A 24,748-nucleotide genomic window follows, 5' to 3' on the forward strand; every position below is an offset into this window, starting at 1 on the left:
CCTGCCTGGGCGGGGGATTGGATGGGATGATCTCCAGAGGTCCCTTCCAACCCCAGCTAGTCTGTGATTCTACGGGGCTTCTCCTCTGGGCACAGGAAATGTGCTCTGACTCGCTGGCGTGGCCCCAGGATGACGGCAGGAGCTCTTTGGTCTGGGCTTAAATCCACCCGTGGCTCGGATGTGTGGCGTTGCCGAGTGCTGAGATGTTGTACTGAGGTTCTGTGGTGCCTTGTGAGGGGAAACCAGTGCTGAGCGAGCCAGGGCAGGGGAAGGGAGAAGCTGGACCAGGATGGGGTTTTCGGCCCCTCTGGCTCTGCTCCAGAGCAAATAGCCAAGAGTTTACAAAAGCGGGGTGCACTCTGCGTTTCACTGCTCCTGCCAAGGACTCACTCACGGTTCGCACACTAAATATAGTAAACCACAGAGGGTTTCTTATTTTGCTTTGATCAGTAAAATAAACTTTTAAAGATTGTTCTGGGATGAGAGCCAGCTTCTGAGGCAAAGAATGGTCGTGGCTCAGGCAGGGGTTAGTAATGGAGTGTCAGGGAAATCAGTCTGACAGTTCTCAGGCCAGCTACTCAATGGAAAGAATCGGCCGAGCCGGGATGGCCCGGAACACGAGCGGGATCACAGCAGCCTGTGCTCTTTAGCAGCTGAAGTGTCAGGAACTGAAAGAGAATCTTCCATTTCTGGGATGTTCCTGATCCATGGGGGTGTGAGGAGGCCGAGCTGGGGCCATCTGCTGATGGCCACTCCATGCCCAGTGGGAAGAGGGCTGCAGGCCCTGCTTTGTTTGGGGTTAAAAATGTTGAAAAGCATTTTGTACTAAGAGGAGAATTATGACACCAGTTGTTTTGGCCATAGCAGGTTTTGGAAAACTTCTGTTGCCTTTGCAATTTCTTTTTTCCCTGGAGTATTTTAATTTATTTCCCTTTATTTATTTTATTATTTTGGTTGGAGTTTTCTGGAAACTTCCTGTAGGTATTGCAGAGCATTGTATGAATTACCTGGAGGCACCATGTGTTGTGACGGCCTGGTCGAGCATGGAGGGCTTTTCATGTAGCACTTCAATGACAAACCTTGTGTTGCTTAAATAAAAGCACAAAGGTAGTTTCCTTTTTGTAATTATAATTGTAGAATAGGTTTTTCACTTTAAAGAATCCACTGAATCTTGCTCAGCAGATCAGTTGGGACTGAAGCTGCGAGGCTTTTGGGAAGAGAGAGACTGGCCAGGGCGCTGCTGGGCGAAGGGCAGGTGTTCTGTGGTACTCATGCAGGTCGTGAGGCTCCTCAGGAGCTTCAGGGGAAATTTGCTCCTCAGTGAAGTGCTTGGGAAGATCTCTACTCACTACAGGCATTAGCCAGAGCCTCTGAGCCCTGGGACTGTTCCCAGGACAGCAGTGTCACCTGCAGACGTGGTGGCACTCCCTCCCTCAGCTCTGCTCCTGCTGCACTGAACATGCGGCAGAAACAGAGGGAAAAGTAGATGCATGAAAAGGTTGGGAGTCTTTGGTTTGAAGATGAGTAAGATAGAGTTATAAATAATAAATGGTCTGGAGAACATAAATTTGGGGCTTTTAGGCAGTTTCATTTTGCCAAGAACAAAGGGAATTGAAAATGAAATTCAGATGAGACCAACGCACAACCGAGGAGAGGGAAACGGCATCTTACCCCCCTGAGGGGGGACATCTGCTGAGCCCAGGCTTGTCTGCTGGCCCCAAGAGCATGAGTGGCCTGCAGGACACCAGGCTGTGACCAGCATGTGCCCAGGCAGGGGGTTCCTGGCCCCCGTGTCACGCTGCAGTCGGTGCCCTGAGCACAGCAGTGAGTGGTGAGGGCTCAAAGGTATCGTTCCTCCATCCTGGCTGTGTCACGGCGTGGGCTGGGGATGCCTCGTCTGATGTGACCTGAGCTCCAGCCTCTAGTCCCAGCATTTGTGTTTCAAAGTGACATGTAATATGGGTTTGTTTTTCAGGATGTACTTGTGTTGCTTGGATTGCTTTCGCCTGCCAGTTGCTTTTAAAAATATTCCAGCTGTGATGTTCATATAGAGCTGTACTCCCTGATTAAAATTCCTGGTTGCCAGATACAAAGCTCCTCCTCCTGCCCAAATAGCTTTGCAAACCAGTTTTTTCCGTGCAGAGCAATCTCTCCGGTGGGAGCCTTCAGCTCTCGGATTTCCCTGGAACTGTCTGCAGTGACATCTACTGACACGAGCCGAGACTGACTGCGAGGGCTAAGGGGCAAAATTTACTGATATGCTCATTCAGTGTCTCTTCTATTATATTGTCATCTTCTCTGCTTCCCCAGGGGTGCCCCTCTCAGTGTTTGGCAGCAGTACCCCCACAGCTGTCCCTTTGCTCTTTGCAGTCCTTCCCCCTGTGTGGCCTCTCCCATGGGTGATGGCCAGGACAAGGACCCACTGCCTTGGATCTTTCTGGGACATTTTGTGCCATTGTGTTCACAAAACCATGTCCAAAGAAACCCTGTTAGGTTTGAAATAATGCACTGAAATAATACCTCGATGGTGCTGCAAAGCTGCTGCCACTGAGGGGTGTTCTGCCTCTTCTCCCTAATGGTTTGTTATATGTGGGACACGGATGAAAATGTCACTGCAAGCTGCTTGCCTGTTGTGTGCTGTAAAACACCCCACAGACACGAGCTGAGGAGATGAGGAGCCCCCCAGGTACACTGGCTCACTTTTCTAATGCTGAACATCAAGTGATCAAAAATAACAGTATATTAGGAAAATCCATACATCCCTTGCCTTGAATCTCAATCCATTTTGGCTGGTTTTGTCTCTGCCTTGCTAAGGCAGTTTTGCTTGGTTTCTCCTTTTAACTTCCCTTTACAGCCCAACTTCGTTAACCGCGTGCCTAACGAGTGCTTTGCTTGAAGCTAACGAGGACTGCGGGGAGCTGCCGGTGATGATTGTTTTGTAAAACTGCATGTGCATCTGTCTTGCAGAAATGCTGCTCATGGATTCTCACTTATTCAGGTGGACAGTATGAAGGTCACCATGAAGGATATCTTACAAAAGGCCTTAAAGAGAAGGAAGGGATCACAGAGAGGCTCAGGTGGGTTATTTATCGTATTTTCTAGAGGGCAGGGTGTTTTCTCCATGAGTATATATTATATCTCTTTTTAACTGTTGTGAATGTTGCTCAGGTTTTGGGGGGGTTGTGCCCCAGCCCCACTCACAGCAGTTCTGTGCACAGGTCTGTGTTCTCCACGCTGGCACAAAGCTGACAGTGCAGGAGCTGCATAATGTTTGCTGCAGAGCAGTATATTCATTCCTGCAAATATTTATTTATGATAACAAAGCCATTTGCATTCAAGACCAGTTCATGGTAATTTGGGATGATGGGTAGAAGTACAGCAAGTCCAGCCCATGATAGAGTTTGTATGTATACTTTTAATTTATGTACGAAAATTATGCTTAGCGTGATTTTAAATAATTTCGAGGATTCATTGTTACTTGTAGTGAAAAAGAAAAATTTACTTTCTGCATTATTATCAAAGTAGTGCTGTTGTAGTTAAGACATATGAACACTTAAAAAAGGAAAATGTACAGTACTTGTATTTCTATTTTAAACAATGTTTTTCTGGGGGGTAGATGTGCATTCACATATATGTTAGTGTATATATTTCAAAAGTATAAGGCTGAGAGATCTTTCCAGCAACAAGAAATAATTACTGAGAGAAATTGCACTGAGTCTTGTCACGCAACAAAGGAACTTTAATATAAACCCATCTATATAGTGGGAAAGATAAGGATCTTGTCTTTGTAAATGAATGAAACCTCCTTATACACTCTCAGTTTTAACTATGGGAAAAGAAAATAAACCCTGTTCTCTTTAGAAAAAGTAGTTCAGTGCAGTTTTTAAATGCGTGTATAATCTGTCATGGATTTAATTAGCTATCTTCAGATGAGAGCTGAAGTTTTAATAAAAGTTAGAAGAGATAACACAGTGAAGGACACGGATGAGCTGTCTCAAGGCCATATTCCAAGGGAACGATAAGAGCTGTAAAAAATGGCAGAGAAGAGCAATTGAATGGAGCAATGAAAATCTGATTCTCGTAAAAAAAAAAGGGGGGGGGGTGGAGAGGAGCAGTGCTGGAGGGGTGGAGAGGAGCCCCGCCAGTCTGCAGCAATTTGGAGGGTGGCCAGGAGCCATCGCTCACCCTCGGCTGCGGCGCCTCCGTCCAGATGTGCCAACGGCACGTCCCGGCCCTTGCCAGCTGACTGCGCCGTGTGATAACCAGCTCTCTGGATGCCCATCACTGGCCGCAGAGATAGAATTAAATGATGATGATCTTCCCACAAGTTGGGAGAGGAAACAATGCATATAAATCTTGATTTCATCTCAGCGTGAGAAGTCTTTATCCATCATCACTCATAATGAACAAGTCGTTAGCAGCGATGAATGGTGTTGGGGTTTTTTCAAACACCTCTTTTGTTCACTTTTTGGGTGACTTTTATTTATTTCCTGGGGTCAGATTTCCCTTCCCTGAAGGGAGGCTGCTAAAAGATTCACTTAGCTCAGTCTTTAAATTGCTTCCCCCCTTCGTGTAACAGATGTTTTATTCTTTGTCCATTTGAAATTTGATTCTGCTTTGACTTTGTTACTTTTCCTCAGTAGTTTAGAAAAGGGATGGATATGGCATTTGTCCCTTGAGCTAAAATGTTCACTTGGCCCTCCTGCTCAGAACCCTTTTCAGGAACAGGGTATATAGGCATGTATATGTCATTTGGTGTGGGGGATAACTATATAAGAAATCATTTCAGTTTACTTTTTATTAATTATCCATGTGATATCGCACCTCTCTGAGAGATCACCAGCACCCCTGCTGTGCATATAACCATAGTGGAAATCACGACTACAAACCTCTTGGTTACTTACAGGCATGTTTACAGGGGAACATGTAATTGGATTTCTTGGAATACTTGGTGTTTGCAGGTTTTGGTTGCGCTTGTGTCCAGGCATGGCCAGAATTCCTGCAGCTGTAAGCTCCATGCATTGGGGTCACTGCAAGCAGAGTGCTCGCTCTGGGGAAGCTTCCTGCTAGAATTCCCAAATTACTGTGTTCCATAAATGAAATCCTTATTTTTTAACTGCTGATAAGAACCCACAGTGCATTCTTGGGATTGTCCTGTAATGCTGGCACGTGGCTGAAGCAATTTCTCAGATGAGGTATTTGTGTATTGAATTGGTAAATCAGAAATTTTTATTAACATTAATTTAGCGTATCTAAACCTTTCCTTTTTCCCAGTTACATCCCTCTCCCAAAATGTGGTTTATCAGGCTCTAGGGGGTGGGAGGGCTTAGGAAGCTCTTGCTGTCATCTTTAAAGCAGCAGCAATTGTAGCTGTGTGCACAGAGGGGACCCTCTGAATCGGGACAGGCTGTGCCAGTCCCCATCTGCCACGGGCTGGGAATGCTGCTGAGGGCAGGGGGAACTCAGGGTGCCACCACAGTGGGCACAGGGAGAGTGGAGCAGGAATAGGAAAAGATTTTGCCATCATTCCTCACCTACCACCAGATCCTTCGTCACTGGAGAGGATGTGCCTCTCACTGTCACTGGGAGATGCAGGGATAAGTGGAGTTGCAGATCAGACCATTAGCACAGCACGGGCCTGGGCCAGGGTGGTTCAGATCATTATTAACCAGTGGATTAGGATGTCAAAGTTCTGAATAAAATATAAGACATAATTTAGGAGAAGCATTTCTCCTCATTCAGCAATATTTCTAAATGGTCTGGTTTTTAAAAAGTCGTTACCAAAAATAGACTGAACGTGTTTATTTAAAGTTTTTGGAATATTTTAATAAAACTGAAATGCCCGTGAGCTTTTCTGCCTGTCTTCAATGGGCCTCCAGATCAGCCTTTTCAGGACAAATGAATTTTTCACATTACAGCTTATGCTGTTCTCAAGTACTGGTAGAAGCAGTTGCTTTCTGGCCTGTTTCCTCCACTGATTTATAGGACATTTTTCGGACTGGTCCTAAATTGATAGGAAAATGCAAACCTAGGTTGGCTGCTTTGGGTGAGGAAAATTTGAGGAATTCCTGTGGGACAGTTGGGAAGGGTTTGTTCAGCATGACCAGGGCTGAAACACCAGACTAGTTTTCTCTAAATACTTTATTCGGCCAGTAAAGATTGTTACAGCAAGATACTGGTCAGTAGGAGACAGAAGTGGGCTACAACCTTTGCTTCATAGAAAGAGGCCTGAAAAAACAGAAGCTGTATTCTGACTGTGCCTAGCTCTATTTAGATAAAATTATTGCAAACTGTTCAAACTATTTCACCTTCCTTGCAATTCTTCTTTCTTAGTGTCTCAAGGCTTTTGACATATGAACTCTGACCATTTTAGAATAATATTTGAGTCAGTCAAGGGGAAATGCAGGTGGTGAAATAACTGGATGTGTTGTAGCTGAGTGAGCCACGGCCTCGAGTCCTTTCCTGGAGGACGTGGTTGTCCTGCAGCAGGACTGTGGGACCTGGTGACCTGTCCCACCACAGGCACCCACAGGGGGTTAATGGGGATGCTGGATCATCTCGTGCCACGTGCCCATATAACCAACTGGGAGAAGTAAGTGGGAATGACTGCAAGTTAGGAAAAAGCCTGTAACAACCAGTCAGTGCTGTATATTGGAGAAGATAAATCTGCAGAGGAAATCGTTGAGGCAGATGTTTAATTAGTTGGAGCCAGGCTGGATAAATCAGGATAGGAGCTGTCTATGCAGATATGCCGGTGTGCCTTCCCTTCCTCTGGGCTGGTGTCACTGGCTTTGAAAACAAACTGTTCTTTTTGCTGAGGAAAGAAGCAGCAGAAAGAGTCATATAACCTCTCTCTTACTGTAATGGATTCCCCTGTGTACACTCATAAAATAGAAAATGTAATTGATGTTTTCTTATGGTAATGAAAACTAACGAAGTCGAATACTTTATCATCAATTTGTTTAACCTATTGCATGCTCAGCACCGTGTATTGCACAGGCATATTTCATGGGAGGGCTGGAAATAAAACACTGCAGTTGTGGGATGAGTTTCCAGGAGAGACTGGTCTAATCCAGGATGGACCACCTTGAGGGGGGCTCAGGGGCACTGCTCATGCAAGAGGGCTTTCTGAAAATAGCCCAAAAGGGAGAGAAAGAGCCCGAGGATGGGGGGATGCCCCAGCCACAGGGAGGAGAGCTGGAAGCTCCATCGGTGCCGCAGGAACCTGGCTGGGCACAGAGCAGGCCTGGCACTGCTCAGGCACTGGGATAATGGCCCTTGGAGAACCCCAGGGTCCACAGGTAGTTTAAGGATTTTTTTGTACAGTCCTGCTATGCCTACATCTCCTTGAGAGTGTTTCTTTGAGCACTTCAGCAGCCAATGGTGTAAATATAAAATCTCTCTGCAGTGTGGCAGATCTGCAGAAAAGAACTCACACGCTGGAGATTGGGAGCATAAGAACCTCCTGTTCTCTTTGAATTTATCAGTAAAAATGTCAGATACGGTGCTGTCTGGATTTTGAACAGCTCTAATAACCGAGTCCTGAAAAGCTGTTTTAGAAGGTGAGATTTGGGTGTTTTAGTACTTGGGATAATTCTGCTCCCCAGAGATCAGTAACAGTCTTAACATTAACTTCTGGAGCAGGTAGCTGTTAGGCATGCTTGAAAATCCCACCCTCGAGCCTGGCAGAGGAAGTTTTGTAGGTCATACAGATCATGTTGCAGAACTGTAAGACACCAGTACCCCTAGAACCTGATTTGCTTTACTGGGAAATTATTTTCCTGCTCAGTCAGTCTGGTGTGTGTGTTTCTGCTGGTCTTACATTCACCAATACTCATGTGTTACCCCGTTAACATGTAAGAAATTTGGGTTGTGTTAGATGTGCATTTTAAATCCTGCCTTTTCAGGAGGGCTCAGTTGGACCAAGGCAGGCACAGTTCTTCCGAGCTGGAAGGCACAGCCTGTGCTCCAATCCCATGGCTCAGCTGAGGCTGGGGCTGACAGCAGCCCACAGTGTGCAGCAGGCAAGGAGATCTTATCAGGCTTTTTATATCTGCACCAAAGCCTGCACTCAATATTCCCTATAAAATATGTTTGCATGGATTACGATTTTAAGAACATAAGAAAGACGATGACTTCATCCTTGATACTTCATGTATCTTGATGCCATGGTGATTCTCAAATTAAATATGTGCAGGAACTATATGTACACTTGGAAGTTATCTCCCTGCCTGTGAGCTGTCTCATTCCTGCTGCTCTTCAACAAACACATTCCCTGGGACGCCAGTTGCCTTCTCCTCCAGAGCTCGACTGAATGGACTATAAATACTAATGTAAAGTAAATAACAGTGCAGAGAGGATGTGTGCAGAGGCTTTGTTTTCAAACAAATTAAGCATCGATGTCAGTATATAAAAACCGATTGTTCTTAGAAGGAGATGGGAGGCAAAACTAAACAACATAAAATGCTGAAATGTTGGAATAATCCTGCCTGTTCCTGGTCCGTGTCAGCCTCTCTTCATCTGAAATTTCTAGTGAACAGAGAAGTCTCCTCTGATTAATCTTGTCTGATTTTAAGTAGAAATTCTTTGCAGGGTGAACATGCTACTGATTATTATTTAATAGCTGCCTCCGACTGCAAACATCCCCCGACCAGAAAGGCTCAGTCCTTTTAAGAACAAAATGCTCTACAAGTTTAATTGTTATAAACAAAACCTTCTGCCAACATTGCACAGACGTGACCTGTATTTTCCGTAGGTTAGAGGGAGAGTTATTAGCTCAGTGTTCTGTGAGTTTGGAGAAAGATTAATACTTTTTCGATAAATGAAAACAGCTGCTTTGCAATAACATTCAAGTCCCTAACAGCTGTCAACCAGTGCTTTTTGCATTCTTTAAAATGTGTAAAGTGACCAAAAATAGTCTAAAATAATCTTTCTGGTCTGTTTAAGTGTATTATTTCACTGCCACAGGAAGCTGAATAATAAGAAAAGAGAAAGATTCAAGAAATAGGGGTAGGGCTTAAAGATAAAAGTCTCCATATCATATTTTAGTCTCTACACCAGAATCAGAGGAATTACAGCTGCCAAGGCCGGGGAAAAGAGCCTATTCTGTCCCCAGGTACCTGGGAGCACAGTGTGTTACAGACCCAGGTTTTGTGCTGGTTCCCATGTTTCAGAATCATTCCTATGTTTCAGATTTGTTCACACAAAGTTTAAGTTACCCCTCAGAACCTGGAGACTCTCAGACGAAGAGTTCTGCTTGGGGCTCATCTTTGTTTGAGGAGCAGCTGAGGAGGAGAGATCTGAGTTGTGTTTTAAAATTCAGTTTCTGGCCTGTCAGTGTCAGCACCACATTTAATGTCAAATTTCATGTCTTAAATGTTCTAAAACAGCTGCTAGAGGAGCTGCGGGCCTTGCTGGAGCTTTCCTTCCTCATCCTACCTTGTTGGTGGGAGAGTAGGACAAAAAAATATCTGTAAAGGGAGGTGTGTGTGTATTTTGATTGCACATGTATGTATTTATTCATACATTTAAAAAAAGGAGAATTAAAAAGATAAAAGAAACTATGGAAAGTCACAGTCCTGTGATTAAAGCACTTTTAACAGATGAACTACAATTAGAATAAACTGTCATTAAAGTTTGATACTGTCATGGAATGATGGTAACTGAGGAGTTTAAATTTAAAAGTAAATATGTTCGAGTAGGCGATGCATATGTTTGCTCTGACTCTTTCTGGGATGGAAGCCCCAGCATCTGTGACAGTGAAAAGCCAATTAATTTGTATTTCCTTGTGTTCACACTCGTGCTTTTCTGCTTAATGGTAGTTGTGAGTTTCTCTGGCTCCGAGAGCTTTGTTTTGGATCATTACAGCATCCCTGCAGAGCCTGGTGCCCGGGTTATGAATGGCTTTACCTGGAAATACTTCAGCAGTCCTGGGTTTCCTTGCATTAAGCTGTTTCTGTCAGCAGGATTTGCATTACAGAGAGCCCCGGTGTCTGCAGAGCCCCGGTCAGGTCCCTCTCGAGGCGCGGGTGGGACACAGCCCCACTGTCCCCCTGCTGTCCCCCTGCTGTCCCCACGCTGTCCCCCTGCTGTCCCCACGCTGTCCCCACACTGTCCCCACACTGTCCCCACACTGTCCCCACACTGTCCCCCTGCTGTCCCCCTGCTGTCCCCACGCTGTCCCCACACTGTCCCCACGCTGTCCCCACACTGTCCCCCTGCTGTCCCCACACTGTCCCCACGCTGTCCCCACACTGTCCCCATGCTGTCCCCCCGCTGTCCCCACGCTGTCCCCACATTGTCCCCACGCTGTCCCTGCTGTGCTGGTGCCTCGCTGGGTCAGGAGCTGCCTGGCTCCTGTGGGCCAGGACCCTCTGCACCCTGTGCCAGCATTCCCAGAGCTGGCCTTGGCTCCACTCACCACTCCCAACCAGGAGCTGATCCAGGAAGGGGAAAAGCTGCTCGCTGCTTGTTTTTGTAGGGTATTCCCCGCAGCAGGACGGGTGAGCAGGGCAAGCCCCTCGGTGCACAGAGGGTTGATGGAACTGCTGGGAATGATTTCCTTCTGCCTCCAAACTGCAGCTCTGCTCTGCACAGGGATGATTTATTCCACACACCCTTTCTCCCCAGCCTGGTGACGCTGAGCAGACCCTGGTGTGCTGGGGGATGGGGATGTTGGTGTCCATGGAACAGCTCGTTGGGAGTGAAGGTTGTGAATAGTTGGTCAGAACAGCAGTGGCTAGTTAGCCCTGTGCCTTGGGCTGGTGGGGGGCTGGATATCAGCCTGGATGGGTGAGAAGAATTTTTTTATGCCTGGCCTCCGAAATGAAAGTGAAATATTGAACAGAGTCTGTTTTGGAGCTGTTGGTATCGAATTCATGTGGCTACTGGTTCTTCTGGATTGGTTATAATGCTATAATTTATGTGAAATTTTAAATGTGCAGCTCAGTGTTTGGGTGACTGAGATTTTTGTGGTTTTTTCACCCACTCTGATGAACAGAGACTGTGCTGGTACCCGGTACCTTCATGGGACCAGTTCCTCCCTGCTCTGTTTTCATGAACCCTCGAGTGCACCATGGTTGTGCTGCCCAAATCTGCAGAGCAGTCACTGGTGTCTTCCTATCCAGGGAAGAGCACCTTGGTCACTTGATAATGCAGCGGTGGGAGAGCCCTCGTGCTGGGCTGTCAGGGATGCCCCTCTGGGCCAGGCCCCAGCACTCCCTTGGGGACGATTCTGGGCAGCAGCAGAACGGCCCTGCCGGGGCAGCCGCTGCTCCCGCGCCGCCTCCCGGAGCTGGGAGTTTAAAATAAAATCTGTATATTGGATTTCTGCTGTGGGTGCTTTACATTATAGATCAAGCAGGATGATTTTGTCTCAGCTTTATTTAGAGCTACATATTGCTAATGCAAAAAGGTATCAATTAAGTAAAACCCTTCTGTTGATGCTATGCACAGCCCGGGTTGCTGCTGGCTGTGCTGCACATTTGCTGTTCCCCAGAAAAGCAATCCAGAAATGAAGTGTTTGTTTCTTTTTAAGGGGCTTTTGAGTAAATTCTTTAATTTCACTGGCTGTCAAGGTAATGTTAAGTAAAATAGGTTTGAACTGCTGTAGTTTTTGTGTACTGGACTAGATGTCAGAAACCTTTGCCATCACTGGAAATTCTGTCACTCTGGATTTACTATCTGTTTCCCACAGCTGAATTCCTGAGCAGTGTGATTTAACACCTTGGCTCTCCATCAACCGGGCCTGGCATTTATTTGAATGCATTACACCACTGGTTTCCATAAACTATTTTACAATTGTTTCATATAAATGACTGTTTATTTCTACAAAAACCATCTGTATTTCTGTGGAGAGCGGCAGATAACTGTGTGTAAAATTCGGTAATGTCACAACAGTGCAAGTTAAGGAAAAACAGATTGGGCTAAAAAAAGCCTTTCATGCTTGTGCATAATGTTAAAAGTTTGTTTTCACTATTTAAATATCTTTATTTATTAACCAGTATTTGCATTTGTAATGATAAAATCTTTATTCCACTTCAGAGGTGTTGAGGGGCTTTGGGGATTTTTAGCAGATAAACAGATTTAAGATGTCCTCGCAGCAGCAGGATTGGAGATGTAAACATTCTGCTCTGCAGCCAGTTCCTCTCACACTGTTTACATATTTTCTGTTGTTTTATTGTCATTGCCAAGCACACAATGGAATCCTGCCCCTTCTGTCAAGTTCTAAGAAAACTCCCTCAGAAGGAGGCCGGAGCCCTCTCCCTGTTCCCGCTTTCTCTGCTCTCCGCAGTGGATTCATCCCGCTCCTCCCTCAGCCCTTTTCCTTTATGGTCCAGTGCTCGTCCCCTGGCCCAGGGGCCGTGTCCAGCATCCATGGGAAGCCAGGGTTCCCCCAAGCCTCCCCAGGGGGACGAGGAGCTGCCTCGGTTTCCCTCCTCCCAGCCAGCACCCAAGGAGCCTCCACACTGAGCTATTTTAATTCCTCCATCTGCTGCCCATGTGCTGGCAGAGGGAACACTGGAATCCAGCAGTCTTACACTTAGCACGACTGATACTTTCTGACAGACTATTTGAAATGATAGAAATACATAAATCTCCTCTTTTTTATGACCTTGTAATAGCTGCAACATATTTCCAGCAAATATTTTCTATAGCAATAATAAAAAAGCGATAACAAAAAAATAAATATAAATATAGTTTAAACTCAAGCAGAATCGTGTTTTCAAAGCCCAGGGATGGAACAGCAAGGCAATAAATCACAAATCCTTGTGAAAGGAGGGACTTGAAATGGAAAGTCCCACAGACATCAGTGTTAAGTGTTTATCAATAGGGGTTTTTTGACTGCTCTCCTGTCTTCTGCCTGTGGGTAGTGCTCAGGCACAGCTCAGTTCCCTTTTGCTTGTTCCCTCCTGCATAGCATCTCTCACCGTGGCTGTTTGGCTGGGGCTGCCTAACTGTCCACATTTCTGATTTTTTCTTTCTTATTTTCTGTGTTATTTTTCTTTTCCTTTGTTATTTCCTTTGCCTAGAGCAGCTGTGGCTGCCCCACCCCTGGAAGTGTCCAAGGTTGAACAGGAGCAACCTGGGACAGTGGAAGGTGTTCCTGCCGTGGCAGGGGAAGGGACGAGCTTTAAGGTTCCTTTCTGCCCCGAACCGTTCTGTGATTCCGTGGTTCTTGCAAAGCCCTGTGAGCAGCAGCAGAGCCTGAGGTGTGCTGGAGGTCAGGAGTGGAGATGCTGCACCATGACCCGATGTTTGATGTGTTGCTGGCACCCGCTGCTCTCGGCTGTGGGTGGTGGCAGGGGTTTGTGGAAGGAGTTCAAGGACAGACCGGTTTGCCTGGGCTTTCTCACCAGCAAACGGTGAGACTGGAATGGGAACCCCTAGCAAGGAGCAGAATTAATGGATGACGTGAGCAAATGGAACTCACAGGGGCAAACACAGGCATGGCTGTGGCAGAGCAGGCTGTGCTCCAGCACTGTGAGCAGGCTGTGAGGGAGCCAGAGACCATCTGAATGGGATGGTGGGTTTTCCATGGCATGCTTAGATTTCCAAAAAAGATTTGACAAAGGCTCATAAAGCAATTAAGCTGTCACAGGATGAGAAGGAGGATCCTCACATGGATTAATAATTGATTAAAAGACAGGAAACAAAGAATAGGAATAATGGCCCTCAGTGATTAGTAACTAGGTTACTGGTGGAGCTCCAGTGGAACTGGTGGAACCTGCATTGTTCGTTAATGTGGGGCATGGAAAGGATGTGAATGCTGATGTGACAAAATGTGCTGTTGATACAAAAGAGGTAAGAATAGTGCAAATAAAAGCTGTCTGTGAAGCACTGCAGAGGTATCCACAGTGCTGAGTGACAGGACAATAAAATGAGAGAGGGAATTCAGTGTCAATGAGTACAAAATAATATACATGGTGAAAAGCAACTGTAACTATATGTGTACAATGATGGGCTCTAATTACCTTCCATCAGTCAGGAAAAGTATCCGGCGTCATCACGGGTAGTCCTCTGAACACTTCAGCTCCTTGTAGGAGCAGGCAGAAAGACAAATGGAACAACAGGAATTGGGTCCATCAATCCCTACATACCCACATCTTAATTGCTATATTTTGTCTCAAAAAAGAGAAATGAAGAGATGCAGAAAGGGATGAGTGTGGAAATGGATCAGGCACGTGAAAAGAGGAGCAGATGCTGAGGAGGGTAGGGCTTTTCTAGTGTGGAAAAGGCACAACTGGGTACAAGAGGTGTCTGTGAAGTGCGGGTGGTGGGGACAGGGAGTTGGGAAGGGTTTATCCTGGTAGTTCAGAGACAGGAGCTGCTTGCCCCAAACACTGGGGTGGCAATGGCTCATTGGAACAAAAGGAATTGTTTTCCTCACACAGCGTAATAAATTCAGGAGGTAAATGTCATGGAAATGGGAAATTCAAAAGTGGTTTGGACAAAAGCATGGACTGTAAAGGGAGCAGAAACAACTGACAGAAAGCACAGGTGAAACTGGGGTGTTGGCGAGAATTATGGGAGCTCTTGAACGTGAAGAGAGGGATACACAGGGGTAGGGATGTGTTTTGTTGCAGACACTAATTCTGTAAAATATAGGCTTAGTTTTCAACCATTTGGGGTTTTTTGTTGATACTGGTCTTTTTAGTTTAGGCTTGACAAGTCCACAAACATTAAATATTCTTTCTATAATCCTTATTTCACCCTAGTAACTAGTTTGGAGATGGAGAGGGGTTTGGTGGGGGTTTTGTTTAAAGCCTGGTTCCCTGTTGCAGTGTTAGTATTGTTTATTGTGCAGATTCACCCCTGACCGTGGCATTCTTCATTGCTATTGAAAGTTAATGGGGGAAAAATTGCATTCCAAACATTTGAACCCATAGTAGCCATGGCTGAACTTAGTTGATCTCTGGTGATCGGTTCAATTTAGTTACGATTTTTAGCCATTAGGCTGGGGCTGAATGATGGTGATTTGGTTGAGGCCAAATGTCTGCAGAAAATTGGCTGTTTGATAAGAGCCCTGTTATCAGAGGGGGATACTTTCTCATTTACATTTAGATGAGTATTGATTATTTATTTACTCAGAGAAGTGAGATTCGTTCCCAATCTTATCTCTCTAGTCTCTGCTTGTCAGCAGAAAGAGAGAGAGAGCTCCTGACAACAGCCCAAGATAACAGCACTTTGTAGTGGAGATAAAAGTTGGAATGGGCCTTTTTCTAGTCTTGACTGAAAGGATAAGTTTTAAAAATTAGAACTGATGGGTCATGCTTTCAAAAGCCCTTTCTGAAAGCTTTGCAGCTTAAATGGCAACAGAATTGGTTTGTTGGTATGCGGGTGGCCGATTCCCTCTGCAAGGGGGACGCTTAATTTGATTACAGGGTGGGATTCTTCCCAGGCACCTTTGTGTGCTCATGGGGAAGCTGTGGGTCTTGGGGTCTGCTGCCTTGTATTTAATTCCTGATGAACATTCCTGTCTCTAAAGGGGTGTCTTGAAATAGCCAAGTGGGTATTTGTGGGCAGAATCCATGGTGAGAGTGGTTCAGCAGGGATTTAGATGGAAGGGATGTGTGTGATGGAGGATCACCCACAGGAGGGGTGTGGAGCCCTGGGAGCTGCCATCAGCAGGAGAGCTTGGCTTGGGGCACTGGCCAGGACAGTCCATGCCAGGATTTTGAAGGTTTCTTTTACACTGAACATTTGCATGAGATTACAGAAATCTATAAAATCCATCTTTGGTATTGCCACTTGAAATTTTGTTGAAATTCACAGCGCAGGATTCCATTAGGAGACCATTAAATTATCCAATAATCCTACTACAGTGACATCATTTGAACTTGTGAGAGAAGCCTGGTAGTAAAACTCCTCCACAGACTCAGCCTAACGTTCTTCATCTGTTGGGAAGCAGAGGTCGTGTAAATGTGGACAGATATTTAAAGCATAATTGAAGAGTAGATACTCTCTAAAAATCCATTTACACTTTTTTATTAATTTCTCTGTATTTTCTGTTTTTAAGGAGTTATCCGTAGGGCAGCTTGACCTGGTTCCTGCTCTGGAGCTTTATTTCCCTGCTTTATTAGCAGAGTTAATACAGGCTTGACACAAACTGGGTAAAACAATTTACCTGATCATGGAATTCTCAAGCTGCTCCAGATAAAAACGATCCTTTGCCACTGGAGGGTGTGTTGAGGGGTGTGATCCCTGATGGCTCTCCACAGGGTTCAGCTGCATGGGGGCTGTTTCTGATATGGCTGATGCTGGTTTTGGGGTGGATCCAGCTGGTGGAATCGGATCCACACGGAGGGACGGTGAGCCCTGCCTGCATTTAACCTTTCATCATGTCAGGGTTTGCCCCCATTGAGCAGGGGTTTGGGACCGGGTACCAACACCGCAGATGTTCAGATGGGAGCCAGCAGTTCCCTTGGATGCAGATTGGGAATCTCTGGGAGGTGCTTGGGATGAACAAAGCCATTGGGTTTTGCTGTCACTGGCCTGTTCTTAAACCTACACCAGATTTTAAATCCAAATTTATTTACTGCTTTGAGATTTGTTTCAATTCAGTATATTTTGCTTCTGCCTAACAAGCAGGCCTCTGTTTATTTAATTTATTTTAAATTTAAATTGTTAATCACATTTCCAGTAGCCGGGAGAGGAGCAGTGATGGTGCTGGATCTGTTTGCCTTTCTTTGTGCTGCACTGAGACGTCTCTGCCGCTTTTCGAGCGCAGTTTGCGCTGCAGATGCTTTGGCAGCTCCACGTGCCATCACTGGGCAGGGTGGGAGCTGCTGGGGCTCCTCCTGTGTCCTGCAAAAAGCCTGGTACTGTATCTGCTCTGAGTGGCACTGGGAATATGAGGTGTCTGTAATGCTCCACTCGGGAAGGGAATGCGCCTGGGCCAAGCAGGGAGTGCTTCACGTGGCTTTGGGGAGATGGAATGAGAAGCTGTAATTGAAATTCTGCTGTAGTAAATTTAAAATTAATTGGCTAACAAATTCCATTCCTTAGGCGTGCCATCGGAGGCTGAAAGACTTAATTTTTTAATATATTTTAAATATTTCATCATATATGCTCTTAATTCAAAGTCAGCAAACAGTCAGAAATCTTTTAAGTACTGGTGAAGAGGGAATAGATTTCGTTATTTCAGTTCCAGGTTTTTTGTTACTTTGAGACCTGGTTAAAGGTTTGAATCACTTAAGATTTTTTGGGTGTCTGTTTAGGTTATTTTACTGGATTATATGGAAAATACACAGCTGAGAACTTGGTGTGCACTTCAGCTCTCAAGTGTGAGCAGGAGTGGAGTCAGTGTGCTGCTGCAGGGTGGAGCAAGGACAGGAGGGCACTGGCCCCCACCAGCTCCTGCCCTTGGAAGGGGCTTTTCTTCGTCGGGATCCCGCCTGGAGCTTGGTGCACTTGGGATCCCCCCACCCAGCCAGGGCCTCTCCTGACCACTGTCAGGACAGCAGGGCTACAGCTGGCTCGTGGGGCTTCACCTGGAATTGGATCAGTGTGTCCTGGTTTTGTTCCAGTTAAGGCATGTAGTTTAAAGATCCATTCAACGAAAAGATTTTTGTTTTAATGGCCTGGTTTTGTAAAAACAATTTTTGATACATTTTCTGTAGTTGTAAAACACCTTTTTAAGTGGTATTGTCCTTACTTCGGGGATTTGGCTGGGGAGGAAAGAAGTTGGCACCTGAACCTTCAAGATCTACTGTTAAAATGTGAAAATAATTCATTCAAAGCAGCAGTATCCGTCCCTCTGCGTGATGCAGCTCAGTGGTAATAGTGCACAGAACTCTGGAGAAAGCTAAAATCCACCTCTCAGTGACCTGCCTGCTCCATGCAGCCTGGAGCTGTGGCTGATGCCAGGCCCCCGTGGCACATGGTCCCAGCCCAGCCGGGGAAGCAGCGCCGGTCACTGCTGGCACGTGAGAGCAGCTGAGCCCTGCCCAGCTGCACGTGTGGGTTTCACCACAAAATGCAGTTCATAAGGAAGGGCTGATTTCCTTCCCAGGTATTTCCCAGTGCTCTGTGCAAGTGAGAGGAATAGGCAGCAAGGAGCAAACACAGGGGGCTTCTCCACTCTGGAAAGATGCCCAGAAAATCCCCCCTGGGTGTACACCAAGGTCTGAGCAGGCATTTCCCACACCAGGCCATACTCCTGCCCTGTAGCATGGGCAGGGGGTTTGGTACAGGCTCATCTGGTGTAGGAACAACGTGGGAGTGTTGGACAGGGGTTTGTCAGGTCACACCGGGGACAGCTGAAGACAACGGGAATGTTTTGTTTCCTTCCACACCATCCTCCAGCTTCTGACAGGGCCCTTCCCTTTGGTAAAGGGCTTTGAGACATCGACACCCACCTGCTGTGCTCCTGGGCTGCAAGTAACCTCGTGTTAGTTGAACGTGCTAAGCCATCACTTTGTTAGAAAACAGATGATTTTACAAGTTACTTTATGTTTCAGGTCCTCAGTATCGGCTGGAGAAGCAGAGTGAACCTAATGTCCCAGTAGATTTAGACTGTACCTTGGAGAGCCAGAGCACTTTGGAATTCTGCCTTGTCCGGGAGAACAGTATGTTTCCCCTTTTCACTTTTGCTCTTGTAAACTGCTTAAACTCACATAAGTTATGTATTTTGGAACACAAGCTGTACTGTCTGGGCAAGTACATTTTGACGAGACTCTCTGTCCCGAGGCACTTCTCCCTGGTGCCAAAACAATATTCCAGAGGGAAATGATGGATTTCATACCTTTAGTAAATAGTCTGCATCCTGTTTATCACTTCATGATTAATCTTTTGCTGTTAAACTCTGCTCTGTAAAGTTAAGACCAACCCTGAAAAACACGAAATATGAACCTGTCTGTGTTGCAGACATTGCTCAGTGAGTCAAGGGGTTGGTCTGCAGGGTGTTGTGCCATGTCAATGTGGCTGTCAGAGGCACTGGGGTTTTCTAATACAATTTAAAGTAATTAGCCATGCAGAAATAACTAAAGCAGTTTGATGATTTTTGAAGTGCCAGACAAATAATCTTCTCTCCAGCTCTGCTCAAATATTTTTATTCTATTACTGTTTTAGTGATCCTAATATTTATTTCCTGATTTATTTCTTCACATGAAACAATATGAAATTTTAAAAAAAGACATACAACACTGATTTGTGTTTGTTCCCCATGGCATTTTGGTCCATTCTTCATTCTTTACAACAGCCACACTCTCAGTTTTGGTGTTCTTTCATTCCATTTTGTGTAAAAATGTTGATTGTACTAATGAGTAAAACCGGTCAGTCCTGGTCTCAGCCAAGAACGCTGCACACAGCCATAGTAAGAGCCTGCTTCAGGTAGTGGAAGAGTTTTTTCTTTCTGTGCAAAGGTTAAACCTTTCAGTTGATGCTTTTTGGCCATAGCAACTGTACCTTATCCCAGAGTGGCAGCAGAGCATCCCCAAATCATTCCTGGCTCCAGCCTCTCCTCTGTTCAGGGAATAGCAGAAGTGAGACACAGCACCAGGAGCTCCCAGTGCTGCTGGGGCTGAGATTAACACTCACAGCTTGGGCTGCTGCTCTCCTTAGGGTGGGACTCGCTCCCAAAATATTCCTGGTGCTCCCGGTTCATTTCTTCATAAAATGGTTCTGAGAATCTGTAGGAGAGACCTTGGCCAGAGGGAGCAGGGGGGCTGTGCTGAGGAAATGGAGCAATTCTGACCTCACTAATCGAGTTGTGCTCTTCCACAAGCCAGAATTCCTCGACGTCTGCATCCCACCTATTACTTTTGTATCGATTTTTAATCTATGAAATGATGCACACTAGTCATACTTCCATGGGTTTTGCTTGTGATTTAAAATAACGTTTTTTTTAACCTGGGCTCTGTAATTAAAAGAATACTGCAGATACTGCATTTTTAATGTATTTTCATCATCTGTGGAGGAATCCAGGCTGTGGCCTGTAGCTGTATATCCTGCAGGTCTTTGCTCTTGTGGGTGCCTGGGTTCAGGTTGCACCATTACTTAAAGAGTAAATCTGTTGGAAGTTTCTAAGTGGTGTATCAGGAGGCAGTCAGTCAGCTCAGCTCCAGGAGAGCCTCAGGAGCCTTGGCTCAAAGTAAATGTCAGTCACAGTGTTGTGGGGACACTTTTCCCTTCTCCTGAAGTCCTTGTGCTTCACTGCTCCCCTTCCCTCCCCGCCAGGGCACACCAAAGCAAGCCCTGCTCCTCCACAGAGCACTGGAGAGGTGTGGGATGGATCCCTGAGGCCACCAGGTCCAAATTCCCCTAAATGGGGAGCACTGCTGCCCTCATTTAGCACAGCAATGGTGCCCATCTAGGAGCACGATCTGGAGCCCTGCTCGGGGGGGATTCCCATGGCAGGGTGATCCTGCACTGTCCCTGCTCGGGGCCGTGTGTTGGCCCTCCTCACAGAGGGGCTCCAGGACAGTACAGTTTGTGAGATCAGCCACAATTCCTGCCTTGTGCAGAGCCTGGCTGCCCCTTGCACGGTCAGGAAGTGGATTTTGGGGTGCTTAGGAGCTATCTTTTGGCATGACATTAGAATAGAAATATTGACAGTTTTGCACTATTAATAAAATAATGGCTTGTCAATCCTATCATCAAACTGAAATACTCACTTTGTGCATTCTGTCTTGATTTGAAATACTTTTAGCTTTGATATGCCAGTCAGAAAAAACTCTGTTGTAACAGCTATTACTTGTAAATGTGCTCTTCATAGTCTCATAGTGATTTATAAATATATATCTGGATGATGCCAAGCATCTGCTGGGAGAAGAGCAGCCACATTCCTTTGGGCAAAGAGAAAGTTTATATTTCAGAGTATTAAATGAAACAAAAACTTTCCATTATTAAGAAATATGTATGGAGAAATCCCCTTTCCATCCAGCATTTACTAATAGCATTCAAGCTAATAAACTGCTTCCAGTGTGCAGAACTTTTAACTTGCACAAAGATTTATCTTTAAACTGAAAGCTGCACTTTGTAATGTGGAATGCCTTTATGTGTGGTAGCAAGCCGTTCATGGCTAATTTAGTTTTATTCTTGCCATCTTATTTCTGGAAAGTTCCTCTTTCTCATTTTATCATTAGATAGTAATTAGTATTCAAGGGAAATTGGTCTTAATATATTAAAATTGGTTTAGTGCCTTTAGACCTATAGCAAAGCCAATGTCTTATTGGAAAATGTAATTGGGGACTCTGTGTATGTAATTAATTGTATTGCAATTAAGAACTTTCATTAAGCAATATTCTAGTACATTAAAGTAATAAGGGACATTTTTGCAGTGCAGTTAACTTTGTATTTTGTTGTTTTATCGAGGAAATGCAGGTTCACTTGCTCTTGAATAGGCTGCATATGACATTTCAGTATTGTGGTATTCCTAATGTGTCATTTTTATCTGTCCCCCGCTGCTGGCAGGGGTCCCTGTCAGAGGAGGCTCCTGGTTTAGCTTCTGCCTTGTTTCCAGCTCATGGATCTGGTGCTGTTGTTCCATTGCTGTTGGTCTCATTTGAAAATCAGGATTTTCAGTGAGGAGGTTGGCCCGAGTGACCGATCTCACTCTGCTTCACAGGGATTCAGGCCTGTCCTGGGGGCTGTGTGGGCAGCCCAAGGTCCACTGGAGGGGTCAGTTCTGCTGTGTCACGGCTCCTGTCCCAGCACAGGGTGCCATTGTGACCACACACTTTGGGGACAGGGTTGTGGGGACATCCCACTGGTTTCCAGCATGGAGGAGGGCCCTGGCTGGCTCTCAGCAGCAGGGCAGCAGTGCCACTGCCATCCTCCTGCTTCCCTTCCAGGCACCGCCGCACCACAGTCTCTCAAGATGCTTCTAAGTGCACCAAAAAGTTTGACATATCTCAGTGTATCTTTGGAGTAGTGCAGCATGAGGGTTTGACATGATACATTATGATAATCCATAGTATAGAGACATTAACACAGGGGTCTGTGACAAAATGCATTGTAATGTCTCGGAAGGAGCCATTACAATTTATCTTGTCATTCTGGAGCATGGAGTGGTTGCAGTGTTAAGATGGCTCTGCATAAATTCACATGGAGACTGTTTAATTTGATTTTTGGAATCCTTTCAAGTCGAATGGCACAGCCCCATTTGTAGCTTAACCCTTTGGTGTCCCCCTTCCCCAAAGGAAGGTCTGTGGTGCGTGGGGAGGGCAGCATTGGGAAAGCTGTGGTGAAAGCCTGTGACATGGGAATCTCCTGCTTTATGCTCTCCATGTGGTTTTAGACTCATTTAACAGCAGATGCTCACGGTGGTGTAGTGTTGAGGCCACTCCAACAGTACATGTCTCAAGCAAAATTAATACTGAAAAATCTAGCAAGTTGGTAACTGCTTTGCTGGAGCTTTAAGATCTGTACTAAAACTCCATCATCTCATCTTCCCATTATTAAAATTTCAGCAAAATATAAAGTTTTCATTAATCTCCTGCAGCAAATTTAGTTCTCTGAACTGGCAGTTGGTTCAGCTTTTAGGACTACATTAGCCAAGATATTAAACAAAATGTGTCATTCCTCAGGATCTCCTGTAAGAAGCTAAATCAGGTTTCAAACATATTTATGCCACTTTATCTACCAGCATCTGAATGATCATTTCAAGCTGAGGTGCTTTATTAGCAGCTGGCATCGAAATTACTCTGTGCAATTATATATCACATTATAGTAATGTTGAAATTGGTGTTAATCCAACGTCATAAAATGTAAAAAATCTTTAAAGTGTGTTATATTTTTTCAGTAATTGGCGTTTTGGCTTAATGAGTTGTTGCCTTTTATAAAGGCAGTACCTGCAGTGGTAATGAGAATACTAATCAGTAAATAAAGTGCAGCTTCACATCAATGTGCCCAGGGTGCTGCCAGCACACGGGAGATCTCTGCTGGTGCTGGCATCGAGGGTGGCACCTCTGGGGACAGACACCTCTGGGCCCACCTCTGGGTGGACATCTGGGCAACTCTGGCCCCCTCCCTGGGCTCCTTCCTGGGTGACAGGCGGTGGGTGCCTGGCAGGGTCCCCCCACTCAGCCCCTGGGATACCTGCGGTCCAGGGCTCCCTCGTGCCGCCCAGGAACCGGCCACTGGGATGGCGTGCTGCTCTTCCTGCGGCCACAAAGGTCTGTCATCGTGGCCTCAGTGCCTTAGTGACTGACCTGGGGTGGAGGATGGAATTTCCTCCTCCCAGAGACACTCCCTGAGCGTTTAGGTTCCTCAGCCAGCTCCCCATGGCGGTACTGCCGCGCCGGCTGAGTGTGTGCCCTGTGCCAAACCTCTCCTTCAGGACTCTGGCCTTGTTTTGCAGGTTCAAGAGGAGAAGAGGTCTCGGAGGAGGATCCCCAGATCGATATTGCCACAGTCCAGGACATGCTCAGCAGCCACCATTACAAGTCCTTCAAAGTCAGCATGATCCACCGGCTGCGGTTCACCACGGATGTGCAGTTAGGTAAATCAATCCGTGCCGTGGCACGGAGCAGAAAGGAGCAGCTCAGACCTTTGGCTGTCACTAACAGCTGCCTGGCCATCTCAGGCCATTCTGAAGCAATCATTTTCACCTTGGTCCATTTTCTCGTGGAGCATTTGAAAGTGTTACTGGCATTTCAGCAGTTAAAAGTATTGCTTTCCGTTGAAAATACTTCAGTATTTTTATTATCCCCAATCAGTTGCACATGTTGCCGCTGAACGAAGGCCATTATTTAATGACCTCGTCTCTTTTTTTCAGTCTAGGCTTCCTAATGGAAAGCTTCTTGCCAACTGTTTTGTTATTTTTAAATGAGGCTTTGCAAAATTGGGAATTGCTGGATTTTTCCTTTTCTGAGACTGAAAGATTTTTAACGACCTAGTGGAAATTTGAGGTGGAACAAAATAAACGAGCATTCTCTAAAGGTTTTATATTGTCCTTATTGGCTCACTGAATGCTTTTGAAAACCCGAAGGCCAAGGGCTGACAGAATCCTGAATTATAAAAGCCCCATTACTGTTTTAAAATGATTGAATGGCTTTTTATCTTTGTGTTTAAATTGTGAAAATTTGATTAATGATGCATTGGTAGGTGACCTGTGACATTCCTGCAAATACTTCCATAAAGAAATGATTCAGCAGTAAGATATTAAGTGCCATAATGTTTGCAAAATACATTTATTCTGTAGAATTCAGTAGAATTGTTAAACTGTACCAACTCCTGTATTATTGTCACTACAGTCTCTTCATTCTTCCATCCTGAAGCACATGTAAGGATACATGTCTGTAAAATTCTCACGGAAGAGGCTTTTTTGGTTTATTTTGAGCTGTCTAGTTAAGGCAGGATTTATCTGCTGGTGCAGGAGCAGGGCAGTGCTGGGCATGTTCGCTGTGTTTGAGCAAACTCTCGGGGTGTGATAGTTTGCTTCCAGTGAAGTTTGACTCACTGTATCTGGGAAGTGTCAGAAATGAGAGCTTGAAAAGGTCATGACAGATCACTAAAGATAAATGGTTAAGGGAGAAGAGCTGTTAAATGAAACAAATGGCTTAACTTGTGCAGCAGTGGAGGAGCTGACCCTGCCCAGTGCTGTAAGGACCATAAAATTTCCCTTTTATAACAATCTGTGAACTTGCGTGATTTTGATGGCAGTGTGCTGACAATGGGGTTTTATAATCTAATTATTTTTTAAAAATCAAAGAAAACCTCAGTAGGGTGTTCAAACCATGAGCAATTGTAGAAAATCAAAATCTTCGATAAAGTCAAAGTTGCTGGGTTTTTTCCTGAATTTTTT

The 24,748-nt window shown here is 45.4% G+C and overlaps 1 protein-coding gene across 6 annotated transcripts in view; it reads left to right on the forward strand.

Moving 5' to 3' along the window:
* MAPKAP1 (MAPK associated protein 1) overlaps nucleotides 1–24,748 on the forward strand; it is an 83,270-nt gene that overhangs the window by 43,647 nt on the left and 14,875 nt on the right. For 4 of the 6 annotated variants that reach the window (XM_082294960.1, XM_082294958.1, XM_082294959.1 and 1 more), the window contains 3 exons: nucleotides 2,968–3,077; nucleotides 18,462–18,569; nucleotides 23,303–23,443. In XM_082294960.1, coding sequence (XP_082151086.1) covers nucleotides 2,968–3,077; nucleotides 18,462–18,569; nucleotides 23,303–23,443 — 359 coding nt within the window. The remainder of the gene's footprint in view (nucleotides 1–2,967; nucleotides 3,078–18,461; nucleotides 18,570–23,302; nucleotides 23,444–24,748) is intronic. The other 2 variants (XM_082294962.1, XM_082294961.1) reach the window with 1 other exon arrangement.

The sequence above is a fragment of the Coloeus monedula genome, assembly GCF_965178545.1.
Source record: "Coloeus monedula genome assembly, chromosome: 21".
Lineage (NCBI taxonomy): Eukaryota > Metazoa > Chordata > Aves > Passeriformes > Corvidae > Coloeus > Coloeus monedula.